This window comes from Jaculus jaculus, chromosome 1 (assembly GCF_020740685.1).
Source record: "Jaculus jaculus isolate mJacJac1 chromosome 1, mJacJac1.mat.Y.cur, whole genome shotgun sequence".
NCBI classification, from domain to species: domain Eukaryota; kingdom Metazoa; phylum Chordata; class Mammalia; order Rodentia; family Dipodidae; genus Jaculus; species Jaculus jaculus.
Genome location: NC_059102.1, coordinates 311,555,477 through 311,582,810, shown reverse-complemented (window position 1 = coordinate 311,582,810; position 27,334 = coordinate 311,555,477). Strand labels below are relative to the sequence as shown.

The 27,334-nt window shown below is 46.4% G+C and overlaps 1 protein-coding gene across 7 annotated transcripts in view; it reads left to right on the top strand.

Moving 5' to 3' along the window:
• Pbx1 (PBX homeobox 1) overlaps positions 1–27,334 on the top strand; it is a 333,904-nt gene that overhangs the window by 214,675 nt on the left and 91,895 nt on the right. For all 7 annotated transcript variants that reach the window (XM_045146632.1, XM_045146629.1, XM_045146630.1 and 4 more), the window contains one exon: positions 21,987–22,231. In XM_045146632.1, the coding sequence (XP_045002567.1) occupies positions 21,987–22,231 (245 nt within the window). The remainder of the gene's footprint in view (positions 1–21,986; positions 22,232–27,334) is intronic.

Genomic DNA, 27,334 nt, shown 5'->3' with positions numbered 1-27,334 from the left:
CTTGACACCCATAGACTGCCGCCTTACTGCGTATCTTCATACGTGCTGCTGGCACACTAGTCTATTAGTTGTTCTAAAAATTAGTTTTGTGTAGGCTGGAGAAATGGCTTAGTGGTTAAGTGCTTGCCTGTGAAGCCTAAGGAGCCTGGTTCAAGGCTCAATTCCTCAGGACCCATGTTAGCCACATGCACCGGGGGCGCACACATCTGGAGTTTATTTGCAGTGGCTGGAGGACCTGGCATGCCCATTCTCTCTCTCTCTCTCTCTCTCTATTTGCCTCTTTCTCTCTCTGCCTGTAGCTCTCAAATAAATAAATAAAACTAAAGAAAAATAAATTTAAAGAATTAGTTTTGTGCTGTTTTCAGTCTGACTGCCTGCACCTCAAGCTTGCCTGTGAAAGACTTCAGAATTAAAGATTATAGCTGCACGGTTTCCGTGCTGTTTCATTGTAGTTTGGGGGTTTTGTGTCTTCATGAATGTGGTAGTAAACAGTGAGTTGGAACTAGCCCAACAGGGGCACATTCCACACCATTCCAGAACCCTTCACCTTTACCTTACACCTAGTAGGCCGGGGCTCCTTTCTACCACGTACTATCTCTCCAGGAGCCTCATGGAGCATGCCATCTGAGCCAGTTTGCCTTTCCAAGTCTTCCCCAATGTCGTGGCCTAGTGGTGTAACTTTGTTGGTGGAGTGCTTGCTTACGTGCAGGGAGCCCTGGGTTCAGCCCCAACACTGCCTGAGCAACGAGCGGTGGCACGGACTTGTAATCTCAGCACTCAGAAGGTAGAAGCAAAGGAATGGAGAAGGTCAAGGTCATCTTTAGTCATATAGGGACTTCACGGCCAACCTGGGCTGTATGAGACTCTGTCTCAGAATCACACAAATAACAAGGGACAACAACAACAAAAGTCAGATGTAGGAACGTCACTGGAAAGAATACACTGAGGTAAGAATTGGCAGAAAATATGTCGGCTTGGCAGGGGATTCCTGGGGGCCCTGGGGAGATGAGCCTTGTGTCTGCACAGCTAATGCTATAGGTCTACCTCAAGAGCCTGAACCTATGGAAAGGCAGGATGCCGATTTCACACTGTCCCCCATGTTAGTGGAGACAGTTCCTAGCTTATATCTTCACTTTGGATACTTTGATCTTAAGAAATATTAGTGGGTTAAGCCGGGTATGGTGGCACACGCCTTTAATCCCAGCACTCGGGAGACAGAGGTAGGAGGATCGCCCGGAGTTCAAGGCCACCCTGAGACTACATAGTGAATTCCAGGTCAGCCTGAGGTAGAGTAAAACCCTATCTCACAAAACCAAAAATTAAAAAAAAGAAATATTAGTGAGTTACAATGGCAGATGGTAAGAGATAAGGAACTCCACAAGGGGGCAATGGATACTTTTCCTTCAGAACAATCAATGGATTGTCACATGATTTTACATGGAGGTTTGTTATGAAGGGTATGTTCAAAATTTCAAAAGGGGACCAGGGAGATGTCTCAGTAAATAAAAGTGCTTGCTCCACAAGCCTGTCTAACAGAATTCAGACCCCTATCACCTAAATAAAGCTGGACACTTAGTGGCACACATATCTATAATCCCAACATGCCTGTATCAGCGGGACACACAATCAAGAGAATCCTGAAGATCACTGGCCAGCTAGTTTGAAGTTTACTGGAGCAAACAGCCAGACAGACCTTGTCTCATGCAACGTGGAAGGAAAGGACCAACCTACCAAGGTTATCCCATGACCACTAAACAAACAAACACACAACATACATATGCACACAAAACCATAACTAAAACATTTTTATAAAAGGCATTACCAAATAAGTGAGTTACAAAATGAACTAGAGCTGCTTTCCTTTCTAATGATGCTACTGGGCCCTTCAGGAAGCTTCACAGCATTCAGAAGCCAGGGTGCTTTCTTGAAACAGAATATTCTAAGAAGGAGCTCTCTGCAAGCATATCATTAAGCCCCAGAAGCTCAGGAGCCATGGGATATTTCCACCTAGGAGAGGAAAGGCATCTACCATTTTCTTTTTGTTAATTTTGGCATTTCTAAGGAGAGGAATGGTGTTTGTTTTTTTTTTTAAATTATTTGTATATTTCTGAGTCTTGGTACAAATTCCTTTGTAATTTCCATGTCCATAGGGCCCACTAAATGTCCCATCAGTTACTGACCATCACTGTGGTTGGAGGCTGTGGGCTCTTGCATGGCCCTGTGAGAGAGGAGTCATTCCTCCTTATGGCTTAGGGAAGATTCTATTTTTAACAGGCCAGGAAAAAAAAAAAATCTGTTCAAACACAGTAACTTCAAGACTTTCCAAAGAGTGGAAGGTGAGAATGTGGGCACCGGCTGGCATCTCATTTTACTCCCATAATGCTTGCCTTTCCCTACTTCTCAGTTGCTACTCCAGAAAGTAATTACCATCGCAAGCGCTTCCTGTGCATCCCCTGCAGGTAGGCCACATCGCGCCAGCAACCCGCGGCCCAGCGGGGATGTACAGTACCCTTTGCCAGTGCGGATTGGGGCTTGATTACACTTCACGGCTGTAATTCAAGCCTGCTAATCCTCCTCGGCCGCAGGAAAAGAGGCCTGTTCTATTAGATAAGCTGATTACTGTCTGGTGTGTGCTTCATGCCTAGCTAGAGTTGTTTATATGTGGAATTATTGCTGGTTGGGGTCTGTGCCTCACCACACTGAGAAAGCTCGCTTTGGGGTCATGGATATGGGGCTTTGCCTCTGACTGGGAGGGGTGCGAAGTGTTCATTACAGCGACTGTTTTCTCAGCCTCGGAGCCTGTAGCTGAATACTTACTTCTCTTCCTCGTGAATGGAAGGAGCCAGATACTCAGCGGTGGAGGCTTGTGCCTGTCAAAGACCACTGCCTCAGACTGGGCACTTCTGATGAGTTTGTAGGGTGATCCTAGTGGCATGTTGTCCTGAGGGCTGAGTGACCAAGGGCTCCTGTGTGGCCACCTTGAGTGTGTGGTCAGTCAATAGCCACAGACTACCGAGAGCCCAGCCATGGGGAAAAGGGCATGGCTGTGACCCACTGAACACTTTCTTACTTTCAGAGAGGTCTGTGTCAAAGGCACAGAAGCCCAGAATCCTGTAGTCTACCCAGCAGCTTCATTCTGGTAGGTTTCAAGTCCCACGTTCAGCTGCTGGGGGATCGTGGTGCAAGGTCTGCTGGGTGCTGTAATGATTGTCAGTGGTTGCTGGACACCCGCAGCACCTGGCCTGTGCCAAACTGCACGAGCATATGCTGGGTTCCGTTCTGTTTGAGTATCTGGATGTGTAGCAGCCTGTGCTGGAGGAGGGAGGAAATAAGGATGACTGTCATCCTGCTTCATTGTGAAGTCGTAGGATAAATAAGCCAGTGATAGCTTTGTCTGCTTTCCCCCATGAAGCCAACCATCAGTTCCTTTCAGGAATCCCTTGTCTCTGTGCTTCAGTGACCTCGGTATCTGTCTAGCACATAGTGAGGACTCAAGAAGTGATCTTTGATTCAGTGAATGAATAAATGAAGTAAATTTCACTAGAGTGAATACAGCTTATCAATTGCTAGGTATTGATCTCCATTCACTACAGAGTCCCTTCTCCACGCCCTTCCCCCAGAAACCTGTGCCGTGCTTGGTAATAGAGGGCATGGTCAGCCAGAAACCCCAGAACCATGTGGTGTACTAACAAAAGCACTGTGGCATGTGATTTGGAAGGAAGGGACACTGCTGTGGCCCCGCCAGTGGGACATCCGGTCCATGGAAAGCCTCGTGATCTGTAGATATTTTCTCCATTTCCCCACCAAAGAAACCCCACATTTTCTTGATTCTCTGCTTTCCCCTTTAAATGCGCCTCTTCATTTTTTTCTAGAGAAATAATTGTTTTCTAAAGACCAAATAGTCTTCATGTGGATGAGGTATACCCCAGCAGGGATTTCTTCTCTTTGTAAACTTAGATTCATTTGTAATCTGAAGGAAAAGCAGAAAGGAAGCACAGAGAGTCTTGCCCACAGCAGAGCTATGAGAAGTGACTTCAAAGTTTGAGAGCTAATTTCATTTTAAGGTATTAATTAATCTATGAGCTCAATATGTCCATCATTTTGTGTGTGAGCTGGAGCTTTAAAATGTGGGCTAAAATTTAAGATGATGTTTACCAGAAGAATTGCCAGCTAAAGATAGAGATACAATAATGGAGGTTTTTATTTTTCCTTCTTTGTATAAATTGAGTGAATGTTTGTATCAAAAGAATAATTGGAGGGCTGAGGTGATGGCTCAGCAGTTAAAGGCACTTGCTTAAAAAACCTGCCAGCCTGGGTTTAATTATAAAACCTACCAGCCTGGGTTCAGTGCCCCAGTATCCATGTAAAGCTAGATGCACAAAGTGGCACATGTGTTTGGAGTTCATTTGGTATAGCAAGAGACCCTGGTTCTCTTCTCTCCTCTCTCTCCCTCTCACACAGACATTCATTCTCTCTTTTTCCCTCCAAATATTAACATTAAATTTGAAAAGTAAGAGTTTGGGTGACCATCCCCTAAAATTCACCTGGATGCCTTTGGAAAAGTGATTTTAGAGTCGATGTGAATAGCAATGCTGCATCCCATTGCCTGACCAAAGAGTCACGCCGAGCGTTTCCTCATCAGGCACCATGGAGCTCCCAAGCCTAGGGTCCCGCCACCCACAAGGCTACAGGAGTAGAGACAAGGAAGTGAAGAAAACCCATGCTTTTTATTTTTCAGTTCACCAGTTTCTACTATACTTTTTACATCCCCATCATTGAGCACCAGATGACTGTCACCTGCAGTGAGTCAGTCACTGCTGTCCTGAGTTTGAAGACCAGCAGTGTCTTTCATTTGCCTAAAGTAGGAGTCTAGGTCTACACCAGAGTCCGTTCCTCGGGACGCTTGCTGGAATGGGAAGGAGCTGCCTGAACGTGATTCACACTGGTCTGTGGAATCTTAAAATAACTGGATGATTTCTATCATCACGGCTCTGGCACCCATCTTGAGGTAATTCTCAAAGATGGGAAGATGAGGTTGAGGTGGCTACTTGACATTTTTTGTAGGAAGGAGGAACGTGTATTGAATAAGTACTCAACCATCTGGCCACAAGGGCTGGTCGCTTCCTCACGAGAGGTGACACAGGACCTTGCTTTCTCCTCTCGTGCCCGTGAGCTCCAGGGTCCTCTTGTGTCCAAGTGGCTGGGTACTTCTGGTTTGCAAGCTGGTGGATTCTCCCACTGGGTGATGTCCGAGCCAGACCCTGAGGCCTCACACCAGCCTCCCAGGGTCGTCACTCACTAGCCACAGGAGCATCCCCTGCCACAGCTCCTTGCCACCAGGAGTGAAGGCAAGTTCACCTTTATAAAATGAACATCTGCTGCACTGTACTTTGGTGATGTGGTATTTAAAGTATCCCGATGCTTTTCTGTTTACTTTGGGACACAAAAGAGGAGGTGGAAACAGAGAACACCGTAGTTAGCAGTTTTCACTATTTAGGAAAACAGAGAAATGAAATTTCGCAGCGATGGTGGCGTAGATATCGACCTTGGCCTTTACCCCATGAAAACCACCAGTTGCCACTTGAAGTCCTGCCCACACCATCACCAGTGGTATCCAGTGGGGAAGCTCTGTGTCCGTGGGATAGGTGGGAGTAAGGAACTCATGCATGAACTCACGGGCATTCTGGTTATTGAATACCTCAGTTCCCCATCTGAGTAAAGGGGTTAATAATGTCTTATAACCCTTATAGCACAATGATAATAAAAGCAACTGTGCTAAACTTTGAACAGCAGATTTGTAAAATTTAATTACCACAACCCTCCCCAAATAAAAAGATTAGAGCTACTTAGTTTCTCTCATGGTCCGCACCTCCATCCCATCAGTTTCACTTTATGAAGGTGCTTCCTTCCTGCACGATTCTATAAACTCCTATCGCTTCCTGCTGGGTCTCCCCACCTGAACTACATGCCCTGGCAAGAGAGCAGAAACCCAGTATCTTGTCGATGGTGAGACCAGCCTGGGTCTTTGTAGGAGTAGCACTGGGGTGAAGTTGTCCAAGCCAGTTACAGTGTGCAAAGCTGAGCAAATGTTATTTTACGCTTATGTGATGGTGGGCACTTCTAATCCCAGCATTCGTTGTGGGGGCAGGGGGATTAGGAGTTAAGATCATCCCCTCAGCCAGTCACTCTGAGCCCAATCTGGGCTACATGAGCCCTTGTCTCCAAACAAAACAAAACAAAAACTTGATTCTAAAGAGCCATGAGGCTGTCCCTAGGCATAAATTGACATGGCCTGTCTGCAGTCTAGCCAGGTGCCTTTGCAGAGCAGGCAGTGTTGGGGTAGGGAAAGCTAATTTGGTTTCTAAGATGACTCTATATGCTTTGCACCAGATAAACACTGGTCCCTGAAAAAGCACCTGCTGACCTGGTAACCAGGGAGACTTCTTTCTGCAGAGAGCTTGCAGGGTGTTTAGTAGTCTGTTCCTAAGTCCTCATGTCCACGGGCTTCTGCTGGATTGCACAGAGTCTTTAAAGGTGTTTAATAAGGTCCAGGCTATGGTGTGACTAGGGGAATGGCTCTGGAACTTTCAGAGCAGACATGATCGTTGGAGAGATGTTAGCCTACCCAGTGAATAGGTGAATAAGGAAACAAGACACTCAGGGAAATGCAGCAAGAATCACTGTAAATAAGGCCCAGCCTCGGGGAGGTGAATCCATAAAGGAAAATTAAGAGAGTGCCCCCTCTTTTGAGCCAGAGCCTAGTGGTGCTAAATGCTTCCTGATGAAGACCACTGTACCTCCCCAGAGGGCTGGCTGCCTCCAGTGTGAGTGGTTCTCGCGGGGAGGTGGGCTCCATCTTCAGGGCACAGAAAGGAGGCATGAGAGCTGTCTCACGTTCTCTCTCTCTCTCTCTGATTCTGATTTTATAAGTGTGTCGAAACCAGTAGGCAACAACAACAACAAAAAGCCCATCTGAAAACGCGAGCCTAATCGCACCCATCTGCTCCAGCGCTTCCCCTCACTGCCTGCCAGGATGTTTGCCACAGATGCTAAGCAGCACATTATTTTCGATAAGTTGCAATCATTTGCTTGAAATCTACTTCTCCTTTAAAATGGCCCCCTGGAAACTAGAAGCCGCATTTGAGTAGGACTACTCAGGATGGAAAGTGAGTGCCTGCATTAACTTCATATGTATATGTATGTATGTATGTGTGTGTATATATATATGAATATAAAATATATATGTATTTTAAACTCACTTGGCTCTGGGAAGCTTATGTGTTTGTGATTTCAGCCACTTGGCTCTGTTGGAAGGAAAAGCAGAGGGCCCATGGGGGACAGTCCAGAAGGATGACAATGCCACCTGGGAGGGCTGTGTCCCCAAGAAATGGCACAGGTGTTGAGATGGGATAGACAGCAAATGACGGTAACATGTCAAAAGAAGAAATGTCACACATCCCTTAAAGCTATCAAGTGAGCTTTCTTGGTCCCCATGTGATCTCCGTCGCTCACACAAAGACCAGGAATGTCTTGCCATCTAGCGCCGTGATTTCACTTGCCTTGTCTCCAGTTTCACAGTCACAACCAGGACTCCTTAGCCTCTTGTCTGGGATGAGAATCTACATAGAGTGTTCCATTCTGCCATCTGATTTACTATGATGTTAGTCAGCGGCCCGGGGCTTGGGGAGCCTAGTAGGCAGTGTGAAAAGGGGTAAAAGCCCTTTGCATGCCAGGCAGCCTGTTTGCCAACGTGTTCTGTGGCCCCCATATCTGAGGATGTCACAGTAACCCATTAGCAACAAGGCATGTGCATGGGATCTTTTGCACTGAGGGGCGGACCATCCTCACTTTCCTCAAAGGACCCTTCTGGATCTTGTGTGCATCTGTAAGATGGCTGTCTGAGGTCACAGGTGTTGAATTCATGAAAAAAGGAGTTACTTGACATATGTTTGGAAATGATTCTGGGGTACCCTATAAATAGCACCCATCTCCTTCAGCTGGGGAGTTCTGTTGCCACAACAACGAATGGAGGTGACTTTTTTTTTTTTCTCTAAGTAGAATATTGTTTCAGTTATTTGCTCATTGCTTGGGACAAAATACCCACTCAGAAGCAAGTTCTGGAAGTAAAAGGGTTTATTTTGGCTTACCGTTCAAGAGGGTCAAATCCATAGTGGTGAAGGAAGAAAACAAGGGAGAAGCAGATATGTACCATCACTTCAGCATAGAGGAGGTAGACCATGAGAAGAAAACACAGACTGGAGCTCAAGCCCAGGTCCAGTAATGCTCCTCCCCCAGCCAGGCTCCACCTCCTGAAGGTTCCACCACGTCCTCACACAGCGGCCCCTGCTGGTGCCTAGCTGCTCTCTCCTTTTTATCCAGCCCAAAAGGATAGGGGAGGGTGACAGGAAGTGGGGTTATGTCAGCCAACCTTCAAGGCCAAGTAGAGCACTTCCTCCAAGTCTCCACCTCCTGAAGATTTCAAAGTCTTTCAGAGCAGCACCACCAGCTGGGGATTAAGTATTCAAGCACACTGTCTGTTTGGGACATTTTGTATTCAAACCACCATCCATCTGCACTTTGGGGTCGCCCATGATTTGATAGAACGTTCTCATTGCTGCACATCTTCCGTGTGTCTCCAGCTTTACAGTTTAGTTGACCTCGGCTTTCCCCTGCTCAGGATAAAGTCATCTCTTTGCTCCCTCACAGTGCTCTTGGCTTGTTTGTATGCCTAGCTGTCTGCAGTCACCTCCTACTTCTGCATTCCTGGCTCAGGCGAAACTCTTCGAAATCAGGCAGTACCCTGTCATTCCCTTCTCGCACCCCTCACCCAGACTTCATTCTCTGTTCCTGACCCTGGTAGTGCCCAGGAGATGTTTCCCTAATGACTCGCCTCTTTCTGTTTTGCTAGAAGTTCTTCCCTGCTGCTACTCGGCTTTTCTGAGACTTGCCTCTAGTTATTAAATCTGCCTCTGTCTGATTTCCTCTGTAACCCTCTTTCCAACATAAACTCACTCTGCCTTCTAGCTGCTTCCTGCCGCCCCTTAGCAATCTATATTAGTTTGCATTGGTTCAGTTCACAAAAGCAAAACACCAGCATCACATGGCTTCAACAAACAACCAGTTTATTGTTCTGTTATTGTCTTGCAGTCTAGAGGTGAGTGTGCAGGCTGGTCTCCAGCTGTGGGACCGTCCTCACTTCTTTCTGGTGTCATTACTGTGGCTTCCAGTGCTCAGCTTATCTCACAGTACAGAGAGGCTGCGAGATCGCAAGCCCTCATCGCGTATTCTAGCCATGGGACGAAGCGGAGAAAGCAGCAACGAAAGAATTTTCCTTTTTAGTATAGTCTTGTTAAGTTGTATACCCTACTTCCATACATCTCTCCTTGGAATTTTGTCACAGGGTACATTAGCATGACCACATGAAAGTAGCAGAGACACTGGAAACTGTCTTTATTCCCAGTAAAATGGTTTCAGTTAAAATTAAGGTTCTGTTTCTTGGAGAGGAGCACGGCGGGAGACGCTAGCAGATCAACAGCGCTGTCCTAGCGTCAGCGCTCTGCCAGGCCCTTCCCAAGATGGTCACAGGTCACATCTCCACCAACGGTACAGTAGATGACATGCACATTACTTAAGGTTTGTCATCATCCTTGGCGGATGTGGTGATGACGGTTGTTGTAGGACTCAGGAATTCCTTTCTTAGAGTTTTCTTCAAGCAACACATATCCTCTTTCCTCTCCGTACTTTGAACTCCCATCGTCTCATTCCAAGGGTCCATGGTTGTACTGGAGACGAGAAGTAGAAGGAAGCAGAAAGAGAGGCAGAGGGGACGAAGTGAGCTAGAGTATTGCACCTGTTTCCTTACCGTGATGTTCTTGGTCCTTGGTCTCCACCTTTCTTCATGACTCACCTATAGACATTCACATTTCTGTCTCACTGCGTAGGGGCTCTCCTGCAGGTTCAATCCCCAGTACTGCAAACAAGCGACCGGAAGTTGTGTTTGGACTAGATAATAACTGAGTTCTGTAGGGAGCCCTCAAGGCCCGTCACCTTATAGTAATAAGAACTTTGTCCTGTGAGAAAATAAGGGTCTTTATTCCACCCTGATTTTGGGGCCAGGGATACAGGTCAGTGGTCGAGCACTTGCTTCTCACAAGGCCCTAGATTCCATCCCCAGAACTGCAAACACATAAAGAAAAGTGGTTTCGAAAGTAAGAAAACAAATAGTTCTACTGTGATTCAGTTTGTAAATATAGCCAGGACAGGAAGATGTCATGTAGCAACGATAACAGGAGAAGCTTTTGTTATCCTAAGTAGTGGTGTCAACAAGGTGAGGCCACACAGGCTGCCACTCCAGGAACGCCAATGGATTGTGATGGTTTTGAGTGTGGCATTTCTCTGAGGCTGAGCAGAGAAGGATGGTTATGAATCCTGAATCCTACCCAAAGTTAAAGCTGGGGCAGGCTTCTCCAAACCTTGGGTCACAATAAGGCCTTTACTCTCACTTAGCAATAATTCACTTCTTTCTAATGGAACTTTGAAAGCAGCTATTAGAGGAGACTTTCAAGCTAGCTTGTCTGACACAAGATAAGACAGCTCCTGAGCTGAGCTGCTCCCAAGAGCATCTCCCAGAGAAGCTGAGGCTGAGCATGTGAGCCCTCATGGGTCAGCAGGATGAGGAGGCTTTCTGGCTCAGGAAGACTAGGGTCGGGCTCTACCTAAAGAGGAGACACCTTTGACTTTAGGAGCCTTACTGTGAATCTGGGAGAAATATGGCAGGAGCATAGAGGGAGGAGGGGGAGAGGGAAAGAAGGCAGCTTGCAGAAATGTGTTCTATATGCAGAGGATCTATTGATTTCTTAGCCTGTGATGGTATCAATCAAAACTTTTCTTGAAGCTCACATAGGTGTGTGTGTGTGTGTGTACTCATTGGCTGATATTTGCCGATTCATAGCATACAGAAACCAAAAACCTAATTCTATATGTATCCCTTTGGACTCTTTAACAGAGAACTTTTGCCAATGAGATTGATTTAGATTTAATCAAAATTCTACAAGGTATCAAACACTGGGATTTCTGTTTGTGAAATGTTTCTTTACTTAACCCATAATGCAAATTATGGCACAGTTAGCATTAACATCACCCATTGATGAGGAAACTGAGGCTCGGAAAGACAGAGTCACGCAGAACGGGTCTTGTGGCTGGCTTTGTATGGAGGACCCCTCAATCCAGCCAATCTCGGTGTACCTTCTTTGTGCATGTTGCAAGGGCAAGTGAAGAGAGCCCCAAGTACGCACCTCTACTTTCCTGGGTGTCTGGGTATTATTGGTACACAGGGTGAGGGGCTAGTCCAAGCACTGTGCTACTTACAACTAATTGGCCACCACCAGTGGCAGATGTCTTAGGCTGGAGAAATGGCTCAGTGGATGCAGTGCTTGCCGTGCAAGCATGAGTGTGTGACTGCAGATCCCCAGGTTGCACAGGAAACCAGACGCTGCAGTGCTAACACCTATTATCTTAACATGTAGGACAAGAATGAGGCATAGACAGAATTACCTGGTAGCTCCCAGATCACCTGGCAGGTGCAGCAGAGGAATAATAAAAAAAAGCAAGAGATTCTGTCCCATACAAAGTAGAAGGCAAGGCAACACCTTAAGGTTTCTCTGACCTCAGTGTGTCTACCCTGACACATGGACATGACCACACACACATACACACACACACATAGGATGTCTAGTTCTGTTAGTAAAATGCTTGTCTACCAAGCATGAGGACCTGAGTTCAATTCCCAGAACTGACATAAAGGGGGAAAGAAAGCCTTTGCAGTGGTGGCGTGTGCTTCTAATCCCAGTGCTGGGGAGGTGGACACAGGTGGATTGCTGCAACTCACTGGCCAGCCAGTCTAACCTACTTGTTGACTTCCAGGCCAATGAAACTGTCTCAAAATTAAAAAGAAGGGCTAGAGAGATGGCTCAGTGGTTAAGGCATTTGCCTGCAAAGCCTAATGACCTGGGTTTAATTCTCTAGCACCCACATAAGCCAGATGCACAAGTGGCATCTGCATCTGGGGTTTGTTTGCAGTGGCTGGAGGCCCTGGTGCACCCATTCTCCCCCCCCGCCCGCCCCTGTCTGCTTGCAAATAAAAAAATAAAATATTTAAAAATGAAAAGAAAAGGTAGACAACACCCAAGGAATGTTACCTGGGTTATCTCTTGGTCTCCTCATGCACGTGTGCGTACACACACACACACACACACACACACACACACACACACACACACGAACATGGTAGAAGCTACAATCTATCACATTCTTTCAAAGAACCAGGTACTGCGAAAGGTGTCTTATTAAGAGAACAAGTTGCTAAACATTTTCACCATATTGAAAAAGAGTATAGAGAAATTTCTCCTGCTTTCTGCAGTGACATTGTTTAGGAAATGCCATTACAGAGTGAAACTCTCATCTTCAAGGAGTGCATAGTAATCCTCCAACTAGTGGATCCACATTTCTCATGCTTTTTAATGTAGAACTAAGTCAGAAACTGTCCCATACATCGTGGGTTATCATGTGCAGTCCAAGCATCACACACACTACCCTGGCCCTCTCTTATACTGTGTCCTGCTCCTCAGACCTCTGAGTAGATGGACCTGAGAGTCTATCCAGCGGGAAGCCATGCCACCCCAAAATTTCTACAGCTTGTTTCTAGGCTAAGGGGTTTCCTGAGCAGCAATACAAGCTTGAGCTATTAAGGACCAAAACCCCTCTCCCAGGCAGCCGGAACCCATCCAGAAATGCAGGCGCCTGTTGCCCAGTGCATTAGCTTTCTCTCTGCCAGCTGGCCCAGGGAGACCCAGTGTGCCAAGCAGGGAACGTGTGAATGGGATCTGTGCCCATGCATCCCTCTGAGCAGTAGAAAGTCCATGTAACCAGAGTGGCCAAACCCAGCCCAGAAAAGAGATGACAAGAATAACTTGGTGTGTTTATCTAAAATAAACTTCTAAACATAAGCAAACAAAATACTTGGAACTGGGCTAGAGAAATGGCTTAGTGTTTAAGGCATTTATTTGCCTGTGAAGCCAAAGGACCCAGGTTCGATTCCCCAGGACCCACATAAGCCAGATGCACAAGAGCACAATGCATCTGGAGTTCATTTGCAGTGTCTAGAGGCCCCGATATGCCTGTTCTCTCTGTGTCTATCTTTCTTCTCTTTCTCTCCCTCTTTCTCTTTCTGCTTGCAAATAAATAAATTAAATTAAAAAAACTTGGAACTATCCCAAATATGTTGTGTGTGTGTGTGTGTGTGTGTGTGTGTGTGTGTGTGTGTATGTATATATATAGTTTTCCTCCCCTAAACCTCACCCAGTGTTCCATATGCTGTGGCTTCTGGCCAAATATGAAGAAACGAGTGACTCTTCCAGCACCTGGCAAGACCACCCTTACTTTGAATGTCAGTACCACCAAGACACCCTAAAATAATCAATACTGGTGAATTGCAAAACTTGAGGATCTCAGAATCTTACCGTTATTGGAGTATGGTTTACAAGTTCCCTTCTAATGTGATACTTTATTTATATACCTGTTTAATAAACCAAGAAACACAGTTGAAAGGGCTGAAAGACTTTTTATTACTTTACTGTGAAACCAAATGCCCCAGGGCAACAGCACTTTAGATCTTTGAACAGTCATAATGACTCATAATGACCATGAGATTTTAAGGGTCTGGGGGACAGCCCTAGGTATCAAGGAAGCTCTGGCACTTGGGTGATTTTTGTGCTCTGGGACTTATCCTCTGAAGAGGCCACCACAGGGCAGCTGCCAGAAAGATCTCAGCTTGGGGCTAGGTCTGAATTTTGGCGGTAATAAGGTCTACCCATCAGGTGGTATCTGGCAGCCATCTATAATGCTGAGTTGTAAATGAAGGACATCAAATGGTTATTCATTTTCATATATTTATTTGATCAAAAATATTCTTTAAATAATTTGCCAAGACAGCCTTTTCATCAAACAAATGAGAGGGTTGAGAATTAGGAGTGAGGAACAGCCCTGAACACTATATTTCAAGGGAGTACCTAATAGGAGATTTGAGTCCCACCGTGGGTTAGAAGAATCAAATGGTAGTTTAGCAATTTCTCAACTGGAGAAGATTCCAGTTTGTGGACATTAACTGTCCTTGTTGGAAATGAGAGAAACTGTTCCAAGAAGAGGAAAGTGTGAAGTTTCAGTTGTGAGCCTTAACTCTGGCCATTTCCAGCTCATGTGCCCTAAAGCAGTTAGAATACAAGTGTAAGGGTCTATAGGTATGTAAATTATGAGCTCTTAAAATCAGACCTGTTGTCTGACTCATCTTGGGAAGTCCCAGTATCTCACTCACTTCTGGCACCTGGTGAGTAATTTGTCTCATTGGATTGAGTAGCCTCCTAGGGCCCATTTACAGCGACACTGCATGAATAGCCTACTGTCAGCTCCCATAAGAATCCATCTCAGGTATCACTCACATGCCTCGGTCTCCCTGGCAGAGAGAGCCTTTGTCATAGGCATCATGGGCCTATTGGAGATACCACAGGTCAAGTCATGTCCATGGAGCTTGGGCTTAACCCCAGCATGGTTGTGCTTGTTTAAAATCATCAGATCTGAAGAGGCAGATCTAAAAGCTTTTTCTAAAAAATATTTTGTTTTATTTATTTATTAGAGAGAGAGAGAGAGAGAGAGAGAGAGAGAGAGAGAGAGAGAGAGGCAGGCAGATAAAGAACATGTGCACTCCAGGGCCTCCAGCCACTGCAAATGAACTCTATAGACACATGTGCCACCTTGTACATCTGGTTTACGAGACTACTGGAGAACCGAGCCTGGGTCACTGGGCTGCATAAGCAAGTGCTTTAACCGCTAAGCCATCTCTCCAGCCCATATATGGTAGTTTTTGAAGTGGGTATGGAAGAGGTAGCAGAGAACAAGCTCGGGGGCAGTTTGGAATGGAACGTGGGAGTTGGAAAGTTAGCCAACTGCCTCCTGGAACAGGGGAGAGACACAGACGTTTAGATCTCAGAGTCCTATGTCACCTTCCTCCTTCATAATTTAGTATATTACTCTCAAAAGTAAAAAAATACCTAATTGGATACCCAGTGGAGGACTGAGATCTTGTGGGGACTGTTGGAGACAGAACTCACTGGTCACCACCGCCACTCAGGAGCTCACAGTCTTGATGGTAAGGTGGTAGGTGTGACCACAGTATAGATACACTTTGCCCTGGTGACTCAGAGTGACTCACACACTACAAATGCACTTCATTTTCAGATGTTCTCACCAGGGCAAGTCTGATGGAGAAAGATCTTGAGCTGAGATCAAAGATGGAACCAGACTGAGAAGTGAGCTCTATGGTGGGCATTCTGTCACACAACACAGCATGACAACACACTGGTGCCATCATGGTGACATCAGCAAAAAAAAAGGAAGAAGTCATGGAAAAGGACCAAATTAAAGAAATTAAGAGAGATTGGAGCACCTGGTAGATAGCTCAATTAGTAAAATGCTTGTCTTACAAGCATGAAGACCTCATTTCAGTCTCCAGTACTCATGGAAATGCTGGGCATGTGCCTGAGTTCCCGGTGCTGGGAAGGCAAAGACAGGTGGAACTGGAACTCTGGAGCTCCCTGGCTGGCCCGCCAGCCCTGTGTTAGGCTCTAGGCCAGTGAGACTTTGTCTCCACATAGAGGGGGATGTTGTACCAGGGAATGTCACTGAAGATTGTTCCATGACCTCCACATGCATACACATGTGCGCACACACACCACAAATGCATGTTTTACACATGCATACAACACACACACACTTTTGAAAAATATTTAATTTAATTTATTTATTTATTTGAGAGAGAAACAGAAATAAGCAATTGGAGAGAAAGAGAGAGAGAGAGACAGAATGTGCACATGCCAGGGCCTCCAGCCACTGCAAATGAACTCTAATGTATGCGACCCCTTGTGCATCTGGGTAACGTGGGTCCTGGGGAATGGAACCTGGGTCCTTTGGCTTTGCAGGCAAATGCCTTAACTGCTAAGCCATCTCCCCAGACCCTCCCACCCTGTTTTTTTTTTTTTGTTTTTTTTTAAGAAAGCAGTTATGAAATCAGTAGAAAGAACTTGTTTCAGATCTGGTTGTTCCCCCAGATCATCATGTGATCCTTGGACCTCAAACAACATGGTGTGTCTTGTATGTACGGGGATAGAAGTCCTGGCTGTGTCTCACGGGGTCGATTTTAGGAAACTTGTTTGGCCTTTACAATCTATTAATCGCTACCTGACTGCATGTTTTTTAAGATGATGCAGTTCAACATGTGCAAATACCTTATGAACCTGTAAAAGCCATTGCCAATGCTCTGCAGAGGTGAGCACTTTGTACGTTTCTAAAAAGAGAAGGACAGCCTGCCTCTGCCTCCCAGCAACCCTCGGAGTTCTGCCTGAGGGGGAGATGGCAGGGTAGTTGAGGCTAGCAGAGCTAATTCTCCTGGGAGGGTAGAGCGACGACTTAGTTCCTGGGCAGTAAGTGCCTTGCACGGAGGCTCTGGCCATGTCTCTTAGCATTCCAGGATGGCTTCCTCAGGCCTTTCCCAAGCCTTCTCTTCTTCTTGTCGTCTCTGCCTCTCTCAGCTGAGCTTTGGACCCATAGCTGTTGTCCATTTCTTAAAGCAACCCCCTCTGTAGATCCGCCTTCCTGCTTTCACTCTCTCCCTGCTATCCTTTGGGAGCTTGAATGGCAACAGGGCATTTCCTGAGCTCTAACCTTGGACACTGCTGGCTCTGGGACCCTCTGGCTTAATCTGTCCTTGGTGGGGAAGGAGTGCCCTCTAGTGGCCACCGGCCAGAGCTGCTTTGGACCCATGCCTCTCAGCCAAGGACAAAACAACCCTTACAATACGCCCTCCCACAAGAGTTCTTGAATGTGCCTTTGGCTCCCCTCACCCCCACCTTCTTGGGGGAAGAAAAATAAATAAATAACAGCAGGGGACTGGTTGTGAGAGCAGCTCCTATGATACCGTGACAGTCCCCTTATCTTGGGAGTTTCATCAAAGGATTAACCCTAGGGCAAGTGTGTTGATGGCTTGGTGGATGTGACATCAGGTGCTTTCTAAAGGCTGTGACAACTTCTACGTAGATCATCTGTCTCAACTGGCCTCTTACACAAAGGGGCATATTTGCGAGGAAGAAACGCCTTCTCTAAAACATATTACCAAATGTGTTAAATATCTCAATGCCATGTTCATGTTTGTGGGTCAGTTAGTCCTGTATCACTGGCAAAAGCCATACACAGGGATTGGGCCCTTTAAAACCTGTTTCACAGAAAGCTTTGGTCAGAGCAGGAAAGGGGAAGGAGAGGGCACAGCGTCAGGGAGGCAGCAACCTGATCGCCTGTGGTGGCCACAGGGTTAGGTAACAGCTCTGGTGGTTTAAATTGGATCTTGGAAGATGAGTGTTAACATCTCTGGTGTCCTGGCAGAAGGTTCTTTTGAGGCTTGCATGGTGCTGTGGAGATAAAAAGGAAGGCGATTTTAAATAATCATTTTGTCTCCTACTCAGAGTGTTGGCTTCAGGCAGTAAGTGGGTAACACTTACTTGAACTTACTTCTCCTTAGACGTATCCCTCTTTCCACTTACTAAGTTAATGTTGGTGAGAATTTTGTTCTTCTTAACTGACTTGTTGAACAGCTTCCATGTCAGTGAATCACAACACTTGTTTTTATAGTGTTACATTGAGTTGTTATTCCATGTAGAAATATGGGCGTGCAATAGTCTTTACTGGGTCATCCCTGCCTGCTCCGAGCAGATATACACAGCACAAGTCCACCAGAACCAGTCTTTCACGTAGTACCGCAGACGATGAGGTATCAAAGCTGTTCTCTTGTTTATATTTAGTTCTTGCGCTCATTCCAACGTTGTCTGTGTTTCTGAATTTAGTATAATTCACATGCTGCAGTTGTGGGGGAGCCGCTGGGCATTTGTTGTTTTTTTTTCCTGCATCTTTTCATTCTTTTACTTTATGCTCACCTCTGGTACGGAAGCTATGTATCTGTTTCTACACACCACTTCCTTATTGGCTACCTTTGGAAACCAACTGCATTAAACAAATATCCTTTTGAAGATTCTGTGTTTAAACTTTATAAGGGACTGAGGAGATGGCTGGGGGACAAAGTGCTAGCTGCTCGATGACGAGGGCCCCAGTTTGGCTCCCCGGAACCCACACAAAAGCCATGACTGTGTCTCAGCACTTGGAAGACAAAGACAGGAGGGTGCATAGCACTCGCTGGCCAGATAGTCAAGCTGAACCGGTGAGCTGGTTCCGTGAGCAGCCCTGTCTCCAAGAGTCAGGTGGACAGTGACAGACAGACGTCCGTCGCCAACCTCCATCCTTCACACACATGCGCCCAGCACACACATACAAACCAAAGCACTTATATGAAAATTATGTACAAATTAAGCAAAATGTGAAGGCCTTCATTCCTCCCCCCCCCCCATCCACACGAGTGAAAACGTCCTCCCTTCCTGGAGCGCAGGGATCCGTGCGGCAAGCGCTCCGTCCTCCTGAGCGCCGCATTGCCTGGGCCTTGCGCTGGTCTCCTCCGCAGCCCGCGCCAGCTTGAGCAGCAGCCTTCCTCGTGTTATTTACATTCCAAGGCCAAGTAAAGTATCAATTAGGTTGTGGAGAGTTTACATGGGATATTTTGTTCTGGACTATTGTTTTTTGTTTTTTTTTTTTTAAGCAGCAAAACCTAAACATGGCTAAGAAAGAAAGTAAGTGGAGAGAAAATGAGAAAATTCTCAGAGGAATGGCAGGCACTTAGGAACTAGAAGCAAGTATTTCTCATGGTCACTTGTCTCATCGCTGCTCTGGGTAAGCCTGCCTTCCTCCCTCTCCTGCAGTCAGAGCTGATGCCGCAAGGGGTCATGTTTGGCACCTACTGTATTGGAAGAGGACTGACATCGCGAGCCTCTGGAGGACAAGTCCTGACTATTGAATGGTGTGCCAGGGTCGCGGGGAGCAGTCTCATAAGATCTCCCAGTCACGGACCATATGCATAGAGTGTAGGTGATGGAGTAGCCAGGAGAACCCCTTTGGAAGCATCACCACTCCACTCAAAATTAGCAGCATTAGCACATGAGGAGTTTGTTTGGGTCTCTTTTGGCAGGAACTTATTGGGCGTGAGATTCAGAAGAGTAGAGTTCAGTCTGGGTGGAGCGGTTCACACCTATAATAACCAGCGGAGGCAGAGGGACCTTGTATTTGAGGCTACTCTGAGATCTATAGTGAGACCTTGTCTCAATAAATAAATGAAATGGATTAAAAAATAGAAATTTTTTTTCCCAGCATAAATGTTTAAAGTATCAAACTAACATAAAACAATGATATTAGCTTATTCATAGCCTGATATGATTCTTCTTTTTTTTTTAATTTGTGAGTGGCTCATCAATTTCTTTTTGACAACACAATTGAAATTCACCTCATCAAGTGCACCTTGGAGGGGCCAGTGGAGCACAGAGGTGAGGAAGGAGGGACTGGGGAGCTGTGGGGCTTTGAGGCCACATGGGGAAGGTTCTGCTCTCAGTGCCTGTCAGGCCCGGCCCACAGGAAGCATCCAGTTCCACAGCATCCAGTTCTGTCTGAAGAAACCTTGGTTAGTAATGAGGTGTTCTTCAGGGGGCTTCCGAACTCTGAGCACACCTTCGTTCAGTGATCAGACAGAGGAGTGGCTCCTACCCAAATCCTGAGCCACCATAAAAGGGGAAAAAGGCCCACAAAATAAGCCTCTAGAATAACATATTTTTATGTCATACCCATGATAGCAGTTTTATTTGTGGGTGGAAAAATGCTCCCCACGAGATGGGGAACGCCACTCACTCCCCCACAGGCGTGTTAGGGTGTGTGGGGCCGGGGCCTTTTCTCTCTTCCTCCCTCCTCTCCTTCGTCTAGCCTGTCTCACTGCAACTTGGAGTTCTTTGAGCCTGTGTGTATGGTGGAAACTTCTACTTGACTGTCCTCTTTTCTGAAACGGTGTTGCAGTCTTTTCTGGAACGGGAATTGGGCCTGATGGGATCACAGCCCCCAGGGATGCTGGTCTTATCCGTGATCGAATTGCCGGACTGTCTCCATGTCCCTTAGCTGGCGCTCACGTCCACCTGCCCCTCAGTTCAGGTCTCAGCCTGGGCATCGGGAGGTTGGCCTCACTTGCTTCCAGAGACAGCATGTGTATCCTGGCATCTTTGGGGACTCACCAGACTTCTTCTGTCCCCAACTACTCTGAGAGTTCTGGTACTTCTCTCTCTACCAGGACTTAGTATTCCATTTCCACCCCTGAATGAGGGCTGAACACCGCCACCTCCTCCTCTGGCTTAGGCGCTGCCCTCCTTCCCTACTTGTCTCAATAATCTCGTCAATTTTTTTTTTTCTCCAGCATTGAAAATGTTCATCATTTCCCCTGGTGATGACCACGTTGCATTTACATGAGTGATTTATTTGATGCAGAAAGTGCACTGCTTACCTGGCTCTTCTGTTTGCTTACTAAATCACTTGGTCTCATGCTACCAGAATCCTACATACTCTATCCTGAAAGCCAGTCACCCCACCCAAAGGCATTGGTGTTTTAGTAAAAGTGGCAGTTCTTTATCCAAGAGTCCGTTCTACCAGTACTGTAGGGTTCCTGATCCATTGTGACATCTTGTTAGAAGGGCCCGGGCACCCCTGTTTCCCACAGGACAGAGGCCTCGTCACCTGAAACAGAGCTCAATGGTTTGGAGCTACAACTGCCTTCTCTAGGGTCAGTCCATCTTCCTGATATTCTAGACTTCTCTGCATCCTTAGCCAATCCAGGGGAAATGTCTTAAGATTTTATTCCATGACCTGGATTCACCCATCATTAGTTGTTTTGGAAATGAAAATTTGGGTGAATCCAGTATTACGAAGTCCATGAGGGTAAAAACCACAAGGTTCCAGAAGTCAAAAGAAGCAAAGAAATGAAGAAGGAAATGTGTTTTTTTTTTTTTTTTTTTTTTTTTTTTTTTTTGCTCTCTCTCTCTCTCTCTCTTGAATTGAAACTTGGCAGTTTGAGGATGAAAGTAATAATCATATCCTATTATAATTAGATATTGGCAGTTTCAAATGTTTTATTATGGTAAAGCATACATAATGTGAAGTGTATCATTTTGACTTCCTTTAAGTATGCACTCAGTATAGTCACAGGCTGTGAAACCATCTCCATCACCCATGAGGGAATTTTGTTGAAGAGGGGGTGCAAAGATCAAAAGAGCCACAGGCCAGGAGGGCAAGGCCAGGGGAATCCTGTCCAACCATGCCTGACGGCTGCTCTCACAATGCATATCGCACAACTCCATGGGGAATACCAGCAACCCCACCGAGGGGTCCCCCAGCAGAATGGGGACAGGGAAGAGGGAAATAATGGTATGAACGCATGGTGTAGCCATACAAGGCATGTTCTTAATAACAGTAAAAAAAGAAAAAAACACTCACTTTTAGAGCAGAGGAGGGAGCAGGGTCTCGTGTAGCCCAGGCTGGTCTGGAATACACAGGTAGTGACAGTGCCTTCAGCACTTGATCCTCCTGGCTCTACTCCCCAGGCTCAGGACAAAGGCACGGCCCAGCACTCTAGGCTTTCAAGAACTCTTTCTTCTTCTCAGAATGAAACTCTAACCATTAAACACTCCGTCCTCCTCCCCGGCTGCATCTCAGTGTTCTCCTGCTCTGGGTAACACATGGAAGTGCAGTGCAGTAACCTTTGGAACAAAACAAGTCTCTCTCCCTCTAAGGTCGTCCTTTTTTTCCTGACCTTCTCTATTCCCCCAGTGCCATATTGCAAGTGACTTAGAGTTTTGTTTAGTTAAGTGACATTGTTTTTTTTGTTTTTTTTTTTAATTTTGGCTTTTTAAATACCACCCCCACCCCCTTGGATCGCTGATAAACCTTTCCTCTTCCTTTGTCTTCCCCTGCAGTTTTGAGTATCCGAGGAGCCCAGGAAGAAGAGCCCACAGACCCTCAGCTCATGCGGCTGGACAACATGCTGTTGGCAGAAGGGGTGGCTGGACCAGAGAAGGGCGGAGGGTCGGCGGCAGCGGCGGCGGCAGCGGCGGCATCTGGAGGCGCGGGCTCGGACAACTCAGTCGAGCATTCCGATTACAGAGCCAAACTGTCGCAGATCAGACAAATCTACCACACGGAGCTGGAGAAGTACGAGCAGGTAACCACAGCCCCGGGCTCTCCCGCTCCAGTGGTGCCCTTTGACAAGTGTGGGGCAAATCTAAAACCAGGGCTTACACAGATGCACCAGACCAGCTGTTCCTCAGATACTGGCATTCAGAGCTTCCGGCCTAACCACCGAACCCCTGGCCAGATATGAGTCCACCAAGTCCCTATCTCTTGAAAGCCTAGGCCTTACATAGACACACGGCACTTAAAACCCTGAGGTTGTACATGACGACTTTAAGAAACATAAGTGGTTCGTATAAGGGACACATGGTGCCTGCAGCTGTTCTCTGTGTGTAACGTGGTGCGTGTGTATTCTGCAGAGAGTAGAATATCTCAAGAGACCCCTAGAGCCAGACCAGCCTGAATTCCAGTGCTGGCCTACTGCTGACAACATGTGGTACCTGCACACAGTACCCTGAAAACTGGAAGCATGTGGGCTGGAGAGATGGCTTAGCAGTTAAGGCACATGCCTGCAAAGCCTAAGGACCCATGTGTGATTCTCCAAGTCCCATGTGAGCCAGATGCCCACAGTGGCACATGCATCTGGAGTCCGTTTGCAGTGGCTAGAGGCCCTGGCGTACTCTCTCTCTCTCCCCCTCTCTGTATATATGAATAAATAAATAAAAATAAATATTTTTTAAAAAACTAGAAGCATGTGACAAACAATTGGGTGGATTTGTGGTTATGAGCATGAAGGACCCCAAAAATTATGCAAGGGGAAGTATAAGAAAGGCTCTCGGGCTGGAGAGATGGCTTAGCGGTTAAACGCTTGCCTGTGAAGCCTAAGGACCCCGGTTCGAGGCTCGGTTCCCCAGGTCCCACGTTAGCCAGATGCACAAGGGGGCGCACGCGTCTGGAGTTCGTTTGCAGAGGCTGGAGGCCCTGGCGCGCCCATTCTCTCTCTCTCCCTCTATCTGTCTTTCTCTGTGTCTGTCGCTCTCAAATAAATAAATAAAAATTAAAAAGAAAAAAAAAAAAGAAAGGCTCTCGAGTACAACGCAGTCCATAGATGGGAGGCACCTTCTAGAGGAACCCCATCTTCCCCCACACTGACATGCTCAGATTTCTACGTCAGGACTGTTTCCCCAGCCACTACAGCAACTTTTTTTTGACCCTTTAACGTGGGTCTCTTCTCCAGCTGTTTAGGCAACAAATACGTTCGCTGTCACCTCCTTGGACAGAGCACTGTTTTACATGAGTTTCCTTTTGTTGAACCATTAGATTTTCCCCAGCTATTTTTATGTGTCTGAAAAGAGAAGAGGAAAATCAAGAGGCAGTCCACTCATGACTTTCTCGGCAGAGGGCAAATGCAAACTTAATAGAGGATTTAAATTTTAAAATAGAAATGGGCATTTTAAAATTTAAAGTGAAGCAAGTTTCATGATTGCACTCCTGTCTACTTTTGAAATAGATATCGACAAAGTCCACTCGTTTATGTGGGGAAACAGCTGTTAAGGACGTCATCGGGGCTAAGCACAGTGAAATTCACAGGCAAGGTACATGAAGGCTGACGGGGAAGAAAATAAAAGCAAGGGTGTCAAGAACTGTGAGTCATTGTCCTTGTGTTTCTGGAGAAAGACTAGTGTTCTTGACACAGCGTTGGCTCCTGCAGACACGTCCCAGAAAAGTCTGACCTCAGTTGGCTGAAGCGTGGCTATTTTCCCCTCCTGACTATCACCCTGAAACCTGGAGTCTGCCTTGACTTAGCAGGATGACTTTAGCAAACCAGAGAGGGTGTTTTCTATTGAGATCCTTGGCTGGCCTTTTGGTTTCTTCCCCTCTGGGCTCTTCCTGGTTCACTTTCACCAGGAAGCATGGCATCTGCCCAACAGCCTGTCTAGACCTGCCACCAGGTTTAACTCGTGCCAGACAAGAAGGGCACAAAAGGAGCCCCGAGTGTGGCTTTCCTCACTCTCACAACTGCAGTGCATGTTAGGTTGCAAAGGTGTTGAAAACTGGCTTTATTGTCAGCTTAGGATGCCGACAGAACTGATTTCTTGATTTAAAGCCCTTTGTCGCTCTTCCATTCCTCTTCCAAGATGAATGAAAACCCTGGTGGCAACAGTCCATTTCAACAGCACATCTGCCATCACAAACACGTGGCAATATCATTACCCTGGCTCTCCAAGGCAGTTTTGTGGCTGGGCTTCTAGAGCAGGTATTGTCATCATGTCTCCTTGACACAGGTGAGGACATGGAGAGGGAAGAAGTTACGAGGTGTCTGAGGTCACACATCCAATGCGGAGCAGTGCTTGCCCCAGAATTGAGTTTAGCTCAGGAGCTCTCACTGCCATCGCGTCCAAGTCCAGTAAGAACAGAGCGCGGATGGCGCTTGATAGTGGCCTACCCAGCTTGTCCTGTCTGCCAACCCACTGGGCTAGACTGCTGGCACCGAAGAGGCTAGTGAAGAAACATTTCCTCCAGAAACTCCTCATGGATAGGATGCTCACCTCTTCTAAATCACAATGACGCTGGGAGTTAGGAACTTAAGGGAAAGCCCCCGGAGTGTGGGATAAATTGCACAAGTGTACCAGTGGCCAACATCTGTATTTATTAGCTTTAGAAAGCAGTGCATCGTTTTATTTATATGGGCTGTTTCTGGGTCACAAGTGAATGCTATTTAACATATTCTAGATGTTTAATAATTTATTGAAATTAGTTGTGTAAATTATAATAAATAGAAGATTGTGGAGAGATGGTGCTGTTAACCTTTTAGCTAGTGCATGCGAAAGATCCATCTTCTTCATTTTTCTTTAACAGTTCCTCATGGGATCTTTAAAAACAAAATAGAAAACTTCAGTGAAGTGAAATGACGCCCTCTGTGCTAGTGGCTCTTTCTAGCTGGCTCTGTTGATTTGGCTCTTTTGTTTTTGCCATGGTGATGGAATGTTAGCCACCATCACTCCCCTTACCCCCAGCTCTCCAAATAAGTCAGCCAGGGTCATCCACTATTGCCACCCCAAGGTTACCTAGAAGCTCCTGGAGACCTTCATGAGAAAGGAAGAGAATCTCTTTGTTCATGAAATGGTACTGCTGAAACACTTTCAGCAGACCATCCTGGTAGGTCAGGTCATTCAGAGCCAGAGTACTCAGATAGAACCACCGTGTCAAAAACCTGAAGCTTGATCCAAGGCTTGTTTATAAAAATGACATTCTAACAGCTGCATAGAGATTTTTTTTTTCAGCTTTTGTAAATGATGCCATTGGAGGATTGCTGGCCTCCACCTTGAATGCTGAGCTGAAGTGCATTCATTCCATTCATAGCTGAGATGGTTCCTTTTTGTGGGTGAACCTGACAGGTGGATCAGGCAGAAGCCGTCAAGAGAAACATGAGTTGTATGAGATAATGTCAGCCCAAACCGTGCACCTTACTCCCTTAAGTGAGCTTCCCTTTAATTTGTTATTTTCCAAAATGCCCTTTGGCCAGAGCCTGGGAGGCCTCCTTTGAAAAACCCCTGTATCCTCCTGGGGGTGGGATCCATGGGTTTGTTGGGTGTGATACAGCAGAAACCTTCAGTCTGTGAGGATTCTACTCTGCTTAGTCCCAAATATGTCTCAGATGGCCATGCTGTGGACACATGACCTATGAGAAGGAGCACAGCCCTGACCCTGCCAAGACCAGGAGCTTTGGGTAACTCAGGCAGCAGAAGCAGGATCGTGATGTCCTGTCCGTCTGTGCCGGGCTTGGAACTCTTGGCTCTGTTGTGTGTTCCTGAGCAGCTGTTTTGCAGCTGCCTCGCTCCCCCTCCGCAGTGGGAGAAAGGCCTCCACTGTCTGTTTATTGCAGAGCAGACGGGGCCAGGGATAGAACGCCCTGACTAAACCTCAGATATCCTGAGTATTTGTATTCACTGTAACGAAGCACATTGTTATAAGCCGAGCGCTGTGGCTTCCCAGATGAGAGCTGGAGCGGGTGACAAGACTACCTTCCCCCTCGGCCCCTCCTCCCGCAGAGGCCCAGGGAGCAAGAGAGAGAGGCTACAGCCCAGTGGGTTGCTGTGTTTCCCCAGGAAGATGCCTGGGAGGTATGCTGTGTGCCCACCCTCCACTCTCTGCCTCAGGAGCCTCAGAATTTCAGCTGGTACAGTGCCAGGTTTTGCTTCCTTCTCTTTGTTGCACAGCTCTTGGAGACTGGGTTGGATAGGAGCTTACAAACAGACCTGTATTGCACTTTTCTGAGTGGAAGACAAAATGCTTATTGGACTGGATACATGGGTTTTCCTTTGACATATGCCTACCAAAAGAAAAAAAAAATGTTTCTTTCTTTCTTTTTTATTTATTATTATCATTTATTTATTGATTTATTGTATTTTGAGGTAGGGTTTCACTCTAGCTCAGGCTGACCTGGAATTCACTATGTAGTCTCAGGGTGGCCTCGAACTCATGGTGATCCTCCTACCTCTGCCTCCCGAGTTCTGGGATTAAAGGCATGCGCCACCACACCTGGGTACTCTTATTATTATTTTTTTTAACCAAGATGGAAATTGAAACCTGAGTAATTTACTTAATCAGGTAATAGGTTGCAAATCTAAGTTATGTATCACTATCATATCTACACACACACACACACACACACACACACACACACACACACCTTTAACACAAGCCTCAGTCTAGTAAGAACAGACAGTATGGATGTCAACTGAGAGTGGAGTACCCTGTTGTGCTAATGTTTTAACTTTCTCGGGTAGACTGCTGGCACCTAAGATAGGCTGTTAAAGGAATATTCTCTCCATCAGTTTCTTGTGAATACTATACTTACCTATTCTAAGTCACAAAATGTTTGGAATTAGGAACTTAAGGAAAAGCCCAGCAAGTATGGGATAAATTGCCCAAATGTGTTAGTGGTCATCACCTGTATTTATTCATTTGTAAGGTACAGCATGATTTTATTTACATGGGCTGTAAGGAGCAGTTTGAAGCCATGAATTTATTCACCCAGGCCCCTGTGTGACACACGTAGTAACTCACTGAACCCCTGCTTTACCCCTGTGAGATGAAGGTGTCATCCTCCACTCACAAGTAGGGAAAGGGACATAGCTTCCGGGCATCCTGCTAGTCTGTGTGTGAGATCTGTTCTATTTACAGCTCTGGG